General features: G+C 43.3%; 1 protein-coding gene across 1 annotated transcript in view; it reads left to right on the top strand.

Moving 5' to 3' along the window:
- The first annotated feature begins 3,253 nt into the window (after nucleotides 1–3,253).
- Nucleotides 3,254–15,518, top strand: part of exd3 (exonuclease 3'-5' domain containing 3) — a 159,704-nt gene continuing 147,439 nt past the window's right edge. Inside the window, exons 1-2 of the mRNA XM_084325329.1 lie at nucleotides 3,254–3,298; nucleotides 4,942–5,012. Coding sequence (XP_084181455.1) covers nucleotides 4,985–5,012 — 28 coding nt within the window. The 5' untranslated portion in view covers nucleotides 3,254–3,298; nucleotides 4,942–4,984. The remainder of the gene's footprint in view (nucleotides 3,299–4,941; nucleotides 5,013–15,518) is intronic.

The following is a 15,518-nucleotide window of genomic DNA, read 5'->3' as shown; positions in this document are numbered from 1 at the left end:
TTACATAATCCAACATATGTGTAAAGAAACAACATATTCCAGTTAACGGTATATTTTTTTAATGATTCGTTAGCGTATACGGCGTATATTTTTTTAATAGTTTATGCATTCGCAAAATTAATATGAGAGCTCTGTCAACAACATATTCCAGTTAACGGTATATTTTTTTAATAGTTTATGATTCGTTAGCGTATATGGCGTAGTCAATACTTCCATTTCATTGAGGAAGCTGGGAGCGCGGCACCACAGGAGCTTGGCGCTTGAAGCTGGCGAGCGCTGCGCGCGGCAGGAAGGGGGCGTGCTAGCGGAGGTCACGTGGGCGTCGTGGCCAATCGGAGGAACCCGGAAACCGAGCGCTGTTGTAGAAAGTATAGACGCCACTGGGCAAGTAGGTTCGTGGCTGCCTCAAAACCTACTCTAGCGAGGCCTTTAACCTTGAACTGGAGAGCCTGGACTGGTCAGATGAACTCAATGGTACACTGGTTGAAGAAACCTGGCTTGGCTTCAAAACCAAATTCACAACAATACTAAACAACATGGCCCCCCTAAGAACCACCAGGGTAAAAAATCGCGCTGAGCCGTGGATGCACACTGAAATACTGACCGCTATGAAAGCCAGAGACAAAAAATGCTCTGAGTTTCGTAAAAGTCAGTCAAAGCTTACCAAAAGCACGAGCAGTGAACTCCAAGCCCACGTGACTGAACTCAAACTAGAAAGAACTCCATGATAAAAACTGCACAAAAAAAATTCATCAATGACAAAACTGAGGAAAACAAAAATAAACCATGTGAACTTTGGAAATTACTCAATAATCAACTAGGCTGCAGTAAAAAACTTAAAACCAGGTTCTCAAACATAAACATAAAGACGGACAACACGCTCATCACAGACAAACTGGATGTAGCCAATTACTTAAACACTTTCTTCACAAACATAGCCACAACACTGGTAAACAAACTACCCTCCCACTCAGGGCAGTATGGGGTAGAACACATAGTAGCATACTACAAGAACCTAGGCGTCCACAAAGACGATTTCAAACTGGAAATGGTAACTACAGATGAGGTACTCAATAAACTGAGCGCCCTCCAACCGAACAAGGCCACTGGCCATGACAACATCCCCTCCAAATTCCTCAGAGACTCAGCAGCCGCCATCACCCCAGTCATCACACACATAATAAACCTCTCCATAAAACAGGGACACGTCCCCAAGGACTTCAAAATAGCGAGAGTAACACCCCTGCACAAAAAGAGCAGCAAATTAGACCCAGGCAACTACCGCCCTGTTTCTATCCTTACATCCATCTCGAAAGTCATGGAAAAAATAGTATACGAACAGGTCGAAAAGTACCTCGCGGATAAAAATCTAATCTACGAATTCCAATCTGGCTTCAGAACATCCCACTCCACTGACACATGCCTTCTCTATTTGAACGACCACATCAAGCAAGAGGTGGACGCGGGCAAATACTGTGAGTGTGGCATGGTCATGCTAGACCTACAAAAGGCCTTCGACACTGTCAATCACACCATTCTGATTGACAAGCTAAAAGCAATTGGTTTTGATAGTTTATCAGTGAGCTGGATACAATCCTACCTGGAGGGGAGAGAACAGATGGTGGAGGTAAACGGTACCCTACCCCCCCCCCCCCCCCCCCCCCTCACAGTGAACTGTGGTGTTCCACAAGGAAGCATACTAGGACCACTACTGTTCCTAATTTATGCAAATTACATGTCGTCAGCTTGTGACTGCAACTTGTTCCTGTTTGCGGACGACTCAGCCCTGCTGGTCTCTGACAAGAACAAGTTACAGGTTGAAAAAACCCTCAGCTCGGAACTAGGCAAAATCTGCATATGGCTCGCCGACAACAAACTATCATTACACATGGGCAAAACAGAGTCCATTCTCTTCGGTTCAAATAACAAACTCAGCAGGACCGACGGCTTCTCAGTTACAGTGGGTGACAATATTGTCACAAGGAAAGATGAAATTACCTACCTGGGTTCCATCCTAGAGGCTAATCTTTCCTGTGACAAAATGGCATCCAATGTAATAAAAAAAAGTCAACCAACGAACTTGATTCTTGTACCGGATCTCCTCTCTGGTAAACAAGAATACCCTGAAGACTCTGGCAGGAGCACTCATTCAAGGGTACTACGACTATGCTTGCACCTCATGGTACCAAAGCACCTCAAAGGCACTAAAAACCAAATTACAAACATCTCAAAACAAACTAGTCAGACTACTGCTTGACCTGACTCCTAGAACCCACCTCACCCCTGCACACTTTGCCAACCTAGGATGGCTTAGAGTAGACGACAGAGTACAGCAACTTGCAATGGGCCTGGTCTACAAGATACACTACACGACCAAGGTACCCATGTACATGTCAAAATACTTCCCAAAGGTCAGTGAATACCACAATCACAACATCAGAGGGAGCTCCACAAATCATGTAAAACCCAGATTCGGCTCAAACAAGGGACTAAACACGTTTCGCAATTATGCCACATCAATGTGGAACGCCCTACCCAAAGCTGTAAAGGAATGTGAATCACTACCCACCTTCAAAAACACTCTCAAAGAACACCTACGGGAGACTGCAATTCGAAACTGGCCCCTACAAATGTCCTAACCCAGTTGTACAATAAAGACCAAACATGGCTTTGTCAGTATTCCAATGTACAGTGCCCCCCCCCTACCCAACCCCCCCCCCTACCCAACCCCCCCCCCCCCCCACCTCCAATGTACAGCCCCACCCAACCCCCTCCTCCAATGTACAGTTTCTATGTCAAATGTATGTCAGTATTCCAATGTACAGTGTGTGTGTCCCCCCCCCACCTCCAATGTACAGCCCCACCCCACCTACCCAACCTCCTCCAATGCACAGTTTCTATGTCAAATGTATATACACTCTTTTTCTGGATTTTTTTTAGTATCACAAACAGTACTGTATTTGAAAATCTGGTATGTCATAAATGTATAGATGTAGCAGTACTGTCTATCTGTATGTCGTGTGTGTCATATGATGAATTGAAAATGGGGGACCCTGATGGAAACAAGACGAAAGTCTTTCTCAGGTCTGCATCCTCTTAACAATTGTATGTATTGAGCTGTACTGTACCCATTCTGCAATCTGTTAATAAACTTTTCAATCAATCAATCAAACAGACTTGCATGCCCATTGAGAGGATTCTCCGGCGCTGCAGCTGGACCCTATTGGTCCGAGCAGATTAGCTTCCTGAAACACTTGAGCTAACTCAGCTGCTAGCTCGAGTTCATGTTAGCGAGAGGGTGAGTCCAATTTCACTCTCAGCTCGATAACAGACATTTATTCAAATTCTACACAAGTAACGTGTTCACTGGCTGTTCGATTATATTAGTAACTAAAATTATATAACGTTAACTGTGATGACAGAATATAGGACATATTAACGTTACGTTAACGTTAGCTGCTGAGCTTGTTAAATGAACGTCAAACAGAGATAACGCATATTAATTACTTTATTCAATAACACTATGCCACGTTAATAATGAAAAACATCTGCTCTCTAACTGATTGTGTGCATGGTTTTATGTAAATGTGCGACGTTACTTAGCATGTAACGTTAAAGTGTTGAGGGTAAGGTTAGTTGCAATTTTTCACCGATAGGTGGAGGTAGAGGACAAGAGTAGAGAGTCTGAAAGATGGCTGGATTTGCAGCAGAGTCCACTGTGCTGTACATTTGTTGGAAAGGGTGAATCTGAAAGTTAATATGCAGAGTATTTAGTTGCATATGTTCTATACGCCAGCTCAGAAAATATTGAAGTGTATGATTACTATGGCCTATCCCAGAAAAATTTACCAATTGTGGAACTCGTCACTCTTGACTGATGTTGATGTTGCATTGTGGACAGTGATGGACAAGTTGTACACAATTCCTTTACTAAAATAGTACTCTGATAATAGTAAAACTCCTCCACCCAAAATTCTCTATTCTGTATTGCGTTCTTGTATTTCAACGCTTGAGAGCATTCAATCTCAAAGCACTGTCCTCCCTAAAAAGGTTATTTGAAAGTGGTTGTCGGTCCAATCATTGCTGGCATGTGATTACTCTCTCATCATGAAGTCGTCAGGCTTGCACTTTGAAAGTGCATCTCAGTAACTGTAAAAGTGAACAAGTTACTGTAGAAACAAGGTAAAGCCCACACTCCCCCTGAACTCCCATCGATGCATCCTTTTATTTATTGGCAACGTTTGGATCCAAATGTAGTTCTTCAAGTGGCTTTTTCTTTAATACAGCCTAGTCCCATACTACTAGTATTTAGCAGGCAGTGTGAGCTTTTAGACGGACCAAGTGTTTCCCGTATTGTTGCCAGGGTGGTGCTGCGTGCCAAAGCCCGCCTCCAGGGGGAGAGAGAGAGTGAGAGAAAAGAGAGAGAAACAGTCCAGACTCCAGACCTAAAAAAACATCCTCAGCCTCAAAAGCAAACCTCAGAGCCAGCTGGCATCTTGCCCCTTCTCAGGCTGACGTTCCCACAGGGTGTGTGTGTGTGTGCATGTCCACGAGAAGGACAATATCAGCAGAAATGGTTCATCACTTGCTCAACAGCTAGGCCTACACTGAAGATTTGTTGGACGTTTTCTTTTTTTCTGTGCTGCAGGCTCAGTGGCGTTTAAGCCAGGAATCATCTGTCTTGAACTAGGCCTCCATCTCTCACTGTGGATTCACTGTTGACCCCCTCCTCCCACAAACTCTTTCTCTCTCTCTCTCTTTGTTTTTATCTCCGTGCCTTTCATTTAGTTTGTTTCTCGCTCATCGTAATTGTTTCCCCCAACACTCTCTCTCTCTCTCTCTCTCTCTCCTCTCCCTCTCCCTCTCCCTCTCTCTCTCTCTCCCTCTCCCTCTCCCTCTCCCTCTCCCTCTCCCTCTCCCTCTCCCTCTCTCTCTCTCTAGACATACCAAACAGCAGCAACAGCCCACCAGTCAGTGAAGAGGAATGAGTGGGGCCACACCAGAGGCAGCGGGTCCGTAACGCACATCACACCACACCAGTACTATCGCCCAGAGCTTCTAGTGCTAGCCGCCAGCCAAATACGTTTTGGCTGCGGTTGGTAAGTCGGTCAGGTCTGCTAGCCGGCCTGGTTGGTAGCCAGCCTGTGGTGTTCAGTCGCTCTTTTCCCAACCAAAAACTACTTTCGCCACAACAATGTGAAATTGGCTGGTAAAACCATGTCACCATTAAGCCACTGTGGCCGGTTGACACAAAGGTTAGCGTTGTGTCCTCGTGTAGTGGAGGGCATGAGCAGGCATATATAGCAGCTTATAGCCACCTTACAGCAGATCAAATAGAACCCTGAAGTTGTTGGAATGGTCTAACAGAGAGTCTCTGAATCGAATGTGACTTGGAGTGAAAATAACACATTTTACTTTCCAATCAAGATGTCAGTAAAGAGACAGACCCTCCATTGACATTTTGAGAAGTTAAAACTATTTCAATAAATTTGGGGTAAGAGTTTTGACAAGTAAGTGGCCCGTATTTTATGTTTAGGTAATGCTTCTGAGTAAGACAAATAAAATTACATGACGTACCGTCACTCCGGGTGATCAAAAGTTTGGTTCAATCTGTTAATTTGCCGTTGTGATATGTCATGAAGCAAGCAGAGTCTCACACATTATGGCCGTCACATACATGTAAATGTTGAAATGAAAGGGAAACATCTGAGTAAATAAGGGAAACCAACTATACTGGACACCGGATGAGTGCATTTGAACTCAATGTGAGTGAATATTTCATCTAAATAAAAAAATTAAACGAGACATGAGTGAAGAACTTTAATGAAAAATAATGTACAGCTAGTACCAAAAGATTGAGTGTGACCCCCACCCCACCCTAAAGGTGTGTGTGTGTGTGTGTGTGTGTGTGTGGGGGGGGGGGGGGGGGGGGGGGTGGTTGGGGGGGTTATTATATTATATTATACACACACACACACACACACACACACACACACACACACGTCACACACACACACACACACACACACACACACACACACAAGCTTTATTGTGCTTCTACTGGAGTGCAGTTCTCACCCACAGACTGTTGTAGATAAATAGGATAAGAGATAAAGTAAAAGAGAGAGAGGGAGAGAGAGAGATCAAGCGAGAGAGAGAATTTACCATGAGTGAGGTAATGTTGGGTAAATAGAGGGAATGTTAGCAGGATGGAGGGAGATATTTACCTCATGTTGCTAGGTAACAAAGACGCTGCTGGTAGCTTGAGATATTCACCTCATGTTGCTAGGTAACAAAGACGCTGCTGGTAGCTTGAGATATTTACCTCATGTTGCTAGGTAACAAAGACGCTGCTGGTAGCTTGAGATATTTACCTCATGTTGCTAGGTAACAAAGACGCTGCTGGTAGCTTGAGATATTTACCTCATGTTGCTAGGTAACAAAGACGCTGCTGGTAGCTTGAGATATTCACCTCATGTTGCTAGGTAACAAAGACGCTGCTGGTAGCTTGAGATATTCACCTCATGTTGCTAGGTAACAAAGACGCTGCTGGTAGCTTGAGATATTCACCTCATGTTGCTAGGTAACAAAGACGCTGCTGGTAGCTTGAGATATTCACCTCATGTTGCTAGGTAACAAAGACGCTGCTGGTAGCTTGAGATATTCACCTCATGTTGCTAGGTAACAAGGACGCTGCTGGTAGCTTGATGCTTTTATAATTCCACTCCCCACATGTGCACGACACAGTATCTAGAAAGGGATGTATTAGCCTCTGTCAGTTTTGAATGTTATTTTTCTTCACTGTTATCTTCCTCACAAGGACAATTAGCTAAATATATATTATTTGGTTTTGGAATATCCATGCTAGCACTTTTGCCACTCGGCAATCAGAAATATGAAGGAGAGAGAGAGAGAGGTAGAGATAGGCAATGTGAAGGAGAGAGAGAGAGGTAGAGAGAGTCAATGTGAGGTAGAGGGGTAGAGAGTAGTGTTGTCACGATACTGGAATTTCGACTTCGATACGATACCTTGAAAAGTATCGATACTTCGATACCATTTCGATATCAAAAAAAAAAAACTCCGTTTCCATGCAGTAATTGTAAAAGTGGCCAGCTAAGCTAACGGAGCTAACGGCTAGCAGTAGCTAGCTCTAACGTTACAACAAATCAGCTGTTGATATTATGCGCCATCAGTAGACAACGTATCATGTATTAAACTAGAGTTAATGGTTTAATGCTTCAGTCACAGTGACGTTGAAAGAGCAGCTGTCACGAACCTCTTTCATTTCTTTATGGAGATCCTCGTTGGCACTGCTCTAACACCGCTTGCAAATAGCATTGGGGCAGCTTTAGCTTGTCCTTCGTTGTTTACTCAAACCCGAAGTACCTCCAAACAGCACTTCTGATGTTTTCTTTATCCACAAGCACAAGTTGCGGAGGCTTCCTTTGAAACGAAAAACGAACTATCAAAACGTACACGGCCCCATTTGCCATCTTCACTCAGCTAAAAAGTAATTTCCATAAGATCGACAATATTGCACTCATAACAGTCCTCCTTAAAAAAGACAAAGACCCCACCGATTGCGGTAGTTATAGACCCTTGAGCCTCCTCGGAACCGATATCAAGCTGTATTCCAAGGTATTAGCCATCAGACTTCAAAAGCATATGACGTCTTTAGTTCATCCTGATCAGACTGGCTTCATAAGAGGCCGCTTGATCACGGATAATATAAGACGGTTATTACATGTGCTAGATGCCAGCAAGGATGACACCCCACCTATAGCGATGCTGTCCCTGGATGCGATGAAAGCCTTTGATAGGTTGGAATGGTCTTATTTATGGGCAGTACTAGAAAGGATGGGGTTAGGAAAAGGATTCATTGATATGATTAAAGTATTATACAGACCCATCGGCCATGATTACAACAGGTATAATCACCTCCGAAATCTTTCCGGTATCGCGCTCTTCTAGACAGGGTTGCCCTCTTAGTCCCGGACTATTCGCTTTATCATTAGAGCCTTTAGCACAATATATAAGACAATCCCAATCCATAGAACCAATCGCAATTAAGGGCACACAACATCATATTAGTTTATATGCGGACGACGTAATATTGTTCATGCAAAACCCTAACACCTCAATGCCTCATCTTCTCAAGTTGATTGATGACTTTGGCAATCTATCGGGATTTAGGATAAATTGGCCAAAGTCGGCCTTCCTTCCACTTAATGCCCCTGCAAAGAATATACTCCTTCCAGAAAAAATACCAATGGTTAAACACTTCAGATGTTTAAGAATTGAGGTATTCCCTACTATAAGCCAAACGGTGAAGTACAATTACACAAAATTCCAAGATAAGATCAAATATGACTTTGACAGGTGGTCCAAACTTAAAAACTCAGTACAGGCACGAATATCAATAGTTAAGATGGATGTTTTACCTAGAATCAACTTCATTAGCTCAATGTTACCGTTACCCCGTCCTGATGGTTACTGGAAAAAATTACACTCCACCGCATATACATTTATTTGGAATAACAAACCTCCACGAATAAAAAGATCCACCGCACAGAGAAACAAAGCCGACGGAGGTTTGGTATTTCCAGACTTTTACCACTATTTTAAAACGTACTCTTTAAGACCACTGACAACCTGGTTTGACTCCCAAGCATCTGTATCCTGGAGAAACTTAGAAGAAAATATAGTAGCACCACATAGACTGCAGGACATAGTATACACCATATTATCAATTAAGCAATGCGAATTGAAATTTGGCCCCCTTATTACACATGTGATCCGGATATGGCGTGAAACACAAAAAAAATATTCTAACCAACATAAATGGCATAGCCATACTCCCCTATTCAATAACAATGCACTCCTTATTGGAAAACGACCTATAAGATACCCCAAATGGGAAAAGCATGGCATACACACATTGGGAGATGTTTTCAACAAACGGGTTTTTTGTAGCTATCAAGATATACATAAAAAATGTAACCATCACTTACTAACGTCTTCGTATGGAATTCTCCCCCTAGACTCAGTCTGGAGGAGGGATATACTAGACTTGGAAATAGATTTTGATTGGCAAGAAGTCTGGGCAAAAGTTCGAATTGCGTCACGTAACCCGGACCATCAACAAATTAATCTTAATTATAATCATAGGACATACCTGACTCCTATAAGATTGAACAGAATGGGACTTAAACAAGACTCCCTATGTTCCTTATGTACAAATGGGGATGAGGGTACATTTATGCACATGTATTGGGATTGCCCACCGGTTAAGATATTCTGGAAAGAAGTGTCCCAGCAATTATCAGTATTCTTATTTCTGAACATACCTGTACATCAGTGGTGCAGTGGCAAATTGACAGTAGGTCAAACGCTCCACGCGCGTGCGCGCGCATGCACAGTTTTTTTTGGCTGCTCTCGTCCTGCAGCTGGATACTATTGCCTCACAGCGCGGCCGTCAGCGCGCGGCCCAGAGAGCGCCGCTGGCTCTGCGGCTCTGCAGCTGCATGCTTCTCCGGGAGTCCGGTTGGATAATGCCATGTAAAAAGCGATTGCGCGTACTTCAGCCTCAGTGAGCGAGGTATAACGCCGTTATACCGAGTTATACCAGCACTGCAACACTGCTGTACATCCCTCTGTATTGCTGTTGAATGATGTATTTCAGTTTGCAGCCCCTATACAGCTAAAGAGACTAGTTTTATCTGGTCTAACAGCTGCTAAAAAGCTGATAGCATCACGATGGATTCAACCGGAAAAAATGTGCCGGAAGGTATGGGTTCTTACCTATCTCGATGTGATTTATCTAGAAATATCTACAGCAAGAATTTTAGGTGTCAGTGAAACCAACATTGCAATCTGGTTAGAAGTGGTGGAGAGAATAAAAGCTAGCATATGAAGTGTAGTGCCTGGTTAGAAACAAATGAAAATGGATGGATTATCCAAGTGGGGATCCGGGGGGGGGTGAGCGAGCAGGAGCATATGTATGTATGGTATTAGATAGCAAGTATTAGGTATATATCTCGTAAACTACATTTATAATGATTCAAATGGTGATTTCATTGGATGTTTACTGTTAACACTATGATCGCCATTCCTAGCCATGCTCATTCTGCCGAAGACGCCGTAACTCGTCTTTGATGTCAATATTTCAAAAATCTGTCATCGAAATCATATTTCCTTTCCGGAGCCCTGAGATGTACTGGTGAGCTCCACTCAACTGTCTAACGGTTCGAGAGCGCCATCTGGTGGCCGATCGGCAGATCGGCCAAGAGGGAGGGGCGCGCCAAACAGGAAGTGCTCATCCATGTACTCCGGGCACTCGCGATCGGTAGCCGGACTCCATCTCAACACACTGGATGATCAATCGCTCGCCCTAACTCAATAAACAACGTTATTTGGACGTATATAGTATTATACAACCTGGAAATGGTTCATCAGGATCAACATCCCATAATCGAAAACGGTCTACTCCACGCTGATCGTCCAACGGCGCGAGGAACATACGGTAAGATTCAGCGTTATTTTCTAACGTATTCCATATAAACTGCTATGATGAACATATGACCCACTCTGGATGAATCATCTAACGCTGCCCACGGAATTATAAACGATCCCCCGCCCATCCGGTCATCATCAGATCATACGTAGATCATTCTAGAAGTACGTCCAGTTGAAATCTTTCATCTCGCACAGATTCCTACCAAACTGTATTTGATCATCAATATAATGCATTTAGGGCTATAAATCACGTTCTGAAGAAAGCTGCAGAAAACGATAAAAACATACTTATACTTTAGACCATATTTTAGTATGAATATGTGAATGAAAAAGTTTAACGTTGCTACACCCTGAACAATACATATAGGACATTGAATGGGCCATAATAATGGCAATGTAGCAATAGAATTTAAAAAGTTATAGCCCTGCAAAGAAGGGGAACTTCTCCATAGACAAATAGAGCTGGCGAGGGATGGTAAATTATGAATTTAACCCATGGCGATTAAAGTGTTAATGCTTGTGTGTCTAATTTGTTGTTATGCTTAAAAAATAATAAAAAAAGAAAAATGCAAAAAAAAAATACAAATTAATATGTGAAGAATAGAAATCAATACACGAAGAATACGAATACAAATGAATATGTAAAGAATACAAATGAATATGTGAAGAATAGAAATTAATACATGAAGAATACAAATGAAAAGAGGAGAAAGGCAGAGAGGGAGAGGTGAAGTGTAGAGAGGTAGAGAGGTAAGGTGCAGAGAGGGAGACAAAGGTAGATAGGTATGCAGAGAGGTAGAGAGGTAAGGTGCAGAGAGGGAGAGAGGTGAAGTGTAGAGAGCTAAGGTGCAGAGAGGGAGACAAAGGTAGATAGGTATGCAGAGAGGGGGAGAGGTAGAGGGGTAAGGTGTAGGGTGGTAGAAAGATTAAGGTGCAGAGAGGGAGAGAGGTAAGGTGGAGAGAGGTAGAGGTAAGGTGTAGAGGTGAGGTAGAGGGGTAAGGTGTAGAGTTAGAGAGGTAAGGTGCAGAGAGGGAGAGAGGTAAATTGTAGAGAGAGGTAAGGTGAGAGAGGTAGACAAAGGTAAAAAGAGGTATGCAGAGAGGGGGAGAGGTAAGGTGTAGAGAGAGGTAAGGTGCAGAGAGGTAGAGAGAGGTAAGGTGCAGAGAGGTAGAGAGAGTGAGGTAAGGTGTACACAGGTAGGGAGTAAGGTGCAGAGAGAGGTAAGGTAGAGAGAGGTAAGGTGCAGAGAGGTAGAGAGGTAAGGTGCAGAGAGGTAGAGAGAGTGAGGTAAGGTGTACACAGGTAGAGAGGTAAGGTGCAGAGAGATGTAAGGTAGAGAGAGGTAAGGTGCAGAGAGGTAGAGAGAGGTAAGGTGTAGAGAGAGTGAGGTAAGGTGTACACAGGTAGAGAGGTAAGGTGCAGAGAGAGGTAAGGTAGAGAGAGGTAAGGTGCAGAGAGGTAGAGAGAGTGAGGTAAGGTGTACAGAGGTAGAGGTAAGATGTAGAGGGGTAAGGTATAGAGAGGTAAGGTGTAGAGAGAGGTAATGTGCAGAGACGGAGAGAGTTAGAGTGGTATGGTGTAGAGAGGCAGAGAGAGAGGTAAGCTGTAGATAGTTAAGGTGTAGAGAGAGGTAGAAAGGTAAGGTGTAGAGGGGTACGGTGTAGATAGTTAAGGTGTAGAGAGGTAGAAAGGTAAGGTGTAGAGAGGTACGGTGTAGAGAGAGGTAGAAAGGTAAGGTGTAGAGAGGTACGGTGTAGAGAGGTAGATACCGGTAGTTAAGGTGTAGAGAGAGGTAGAAAGGTAAGATGTGGAGAGGTAGATAGTTAAGGTGTAGAGAGCGGTAGAAAGGTAAGGTGTAGAGAGGTGAGGTATTTGATTTGATTTGATTACGGATCCCCATTAGCTGATGCCATAGCAACCAGCTAGTCTTACTGGGGTCCACACAAAAAAAACATACAAAAACAATTATTATTGCAAAACAAAATTATTAAAAGTCAGTACTCAACACACAATGCATAATGAAACTAACAATTAAGATGGCTAAAATGACATGCAAGCAAAGAAACAGAAAACAAAACAAAATATGTTACAGTGTTAAATACAATTTAAGATTCTTTTAAAAAGTTAATCTACTGTAAATGCAGCAGAGGTTTTGAGGCAGGTTATTCCAAAGAGTTAATGATCTAAAAATAAAAGATCTCCTTAAAGGTATAGAGAGGTACAGTGTAGAGAGCGGTAGAAAGGTAAGGGGTAGAGCGGTAAGGTGTAGAGGTAGAGAGATGTAACCTGTAGAGACAGGGCTCTACAGTGCGAGCATTTCATTCGCATTTGCCCCTAAAAATAGATTTGTGCGAACCGGAAAAATAATTTATGAGCACAGTGTGCAAGTAATGGTTTTGCATAGTGGGCGTGTCAAAGCACAATTGTCATTTCATAATATACACAGAGCAGCGCGGACCTTAAATTTTAGAAGCTATGACATCTAGCTATTCATCCCTGCATTTGACAGCTCTGTGACAACTTATCTCACGGGTCACGCTGTTTTTATGTGTAAGGGAAACTCTGCGAGCAAAGCGTCCAATGGTCTAAAATGCGTTGCATCCTCGTCGCGGTAAAAACATCTCTCTCTCTCTCTCGTCACGCTGTTTCTATGTGTAAGGACAACTCTGCGAGCAAAGCGTCCAATGGTCTAAAATGCGTTGCATCCTCGTTGCGGTAAAAACCTCTCTTTCTCTCTCTCTCTCTCTCTCTCGTCATACTGTTTCTATGTGTAAGGAAAACTCTGCATGCTTTGCATCCCCTCTCCTGATTCCTGATCCTATTTCATTCAAAAGGAAGATATTGATGGACATTAGCTATAGTATATAGCTCAGCAGCTGTAACAGAATAATTTGATTATTTACGTTTCAACAGTGTCAAAATATTAATTTAAATTATAATGAATTAAAGAATTGTATAAAGAACGTTCCATGTCTGTCATCTAATAATATATTCCATTACCTTTCCTATCTGTATCGAAGTCAAAATGTTGGTATCGTGACAACACTACAACATATAAAAGCAGCTGGACAACCTATATCCGTTGTCTAGTAGGCATGGACCAATGTGTGATTTTGGTGGTGCTATTGCACAGATGTCTGCCCCTTACTATGCAGCACACGCATTCACACACGCACAGTATAATATGCATGTAATAAATAGTTTGTTAATAAACTCTGTGTTACTAGAACTTGATGTCTTTGTGTGCTCCTAACTTTCTTTGTGTGCTCCTAAATTTGTTAATTTAGGAGCAGATGTGCTCCTTGGGAAAAAGGTTAGCGTAGAGCCCTGAGAGAGGTAGATAGTTAAGGTGTAGAGAGGTAGAAAGGTAAGGTGTAGAGAGGTAAGGTGTACCTCCATCTCAAAAGTTATGGAAGAGATTGTCTACGAACAGGTCGAAAAGTACCTTGCGGAAAAAAGCTAATCTACGAATTCCAATCTGGCTTCAGAACATCCCATTCCATTGACGCATGCCTTCTCTATTTGAACGACCACATCAAACACGAGGTGGACGTGGGCAAATACTCCGGCATGGTCATGCTGGACCTCCAAAAGGCTTTCGACACTGTCAATCACTACATTCTGATTGATAAGCTAAAAGCAATTGGTTTTTGATAGTTCATCAGTGAGCTGGATGCAATCCTACCTGGAGGGGAGAGAACAGATGGTGGAGGTGAATGGTACACAGCATTCCCCCCGCTCCCAGTGAGCTGTGGTGTTCCACAAGGAAGCATACTAGGATTGTTACTGTTCCTAATTTATGACATGTCATCAGCTTGTGACTGCAACTTGTTCCTGTTCGCGGACGACTCAGCCCTGCTGGTCTTTGACAGGGACAAGTTGCAGGTTGAAAAAGCCCTCAGCTCTGAACTTGGCAGAATCTGCACCTGGCTCGCTGATAACAAACTATCATTACACCTGGGTAAAACAGAATCCATTCTCTTTGGATCAAATAACAAACTCAGCAAGGCCAACAGCTTCTCTGTTACAGTGGGTGACAATATTGTCACAAGGAAAGATGAAATTACCTACCTGGGTTCCATCCTAGAGGCAAATCTTTCCTCTCTGGTAAACAAGAATACATTGAAGACTCTAACAGGAGCACTCATTCAAGGGTACTACGACTATTCTTGCACCTCATGGTACCAAAGCACCTCAAAGGCCCTAAAACAAGACTACAAACATCACAAAACAAACTGGTCAGACTACTGCTTGACCTTAGTCCTAAAACCCACCTCACCCCTGCCCATTTTGACAACCTAGGATGGCTTAGAGTAGACAACAGAGTACAGCAACTTGCAATGGGCCTGGTCTACAAGATACACGACTACACCACTAAGATACCCATGTATATGTCGAAATACTTCCCAAAGGTCAGTGAATTCCATGAGCACAACACCAGAGGGAGTTCCACAAATCATGTTCAACCCAGATTCGTCTCAAACAAGGGACTAAACACGTTTCGCAATTATGCCACAACAATGTCCTGGGTATGACGTAAAAAGACATCCGGCAAAGAGGCTTCGGCCCGGGGACCAGAATGAGGTTTCCCCTTAGATCCGCTACCTCCAGGTCACTCCCTAGCCAAGAGTGTAGCACCTGAAAGGCTCCCCACCTGGGGTTACAGGTAGGTCAACAGCGGACCAGGAATGGGAAGGCGGAGGAACCAAGAACCTGCTGCCTTGCAGTGCCATTGGTTTGGCAAAGGCTATAGATGGTGTCTCGACAAAAAAGACTGGATTGGTAGTTCTGGGGGCCTGCCGACTCATATCAGCCCCCTTTTGGAAATCATGAGTACAACCCAAACAAAAACCGCTACTGGTAAACGGAGAAATGTCTGCCCTAATCAAGACATTTGTTCTACCCGGTGGATTGAGTGTGAGAGAGCAGGCACCTTTCTACCGTCAACAAGTGACTGCTCTACCTTTCTGGAAAGTGGGAACCTGGAATGTGAGGAGCCTGT

The sequence above is a fragment of the Notolepis coatsorum genome (genome assembly GCF_963971535.1).
Source record: "Notolepis coatsorum genome assembly, chromosome: 11".
NCBI lineage: Eukaryota > Metazoa > Chordata > Actinopteri > Aulopiformes > Paralepididae > Notolepis > Notolepis coatsorum.
The sequence above is the reverse complement of the archived record's forward strand: the minus strand, read 5'-3'. Positions and strand labels throughout refer to the sequence as shown.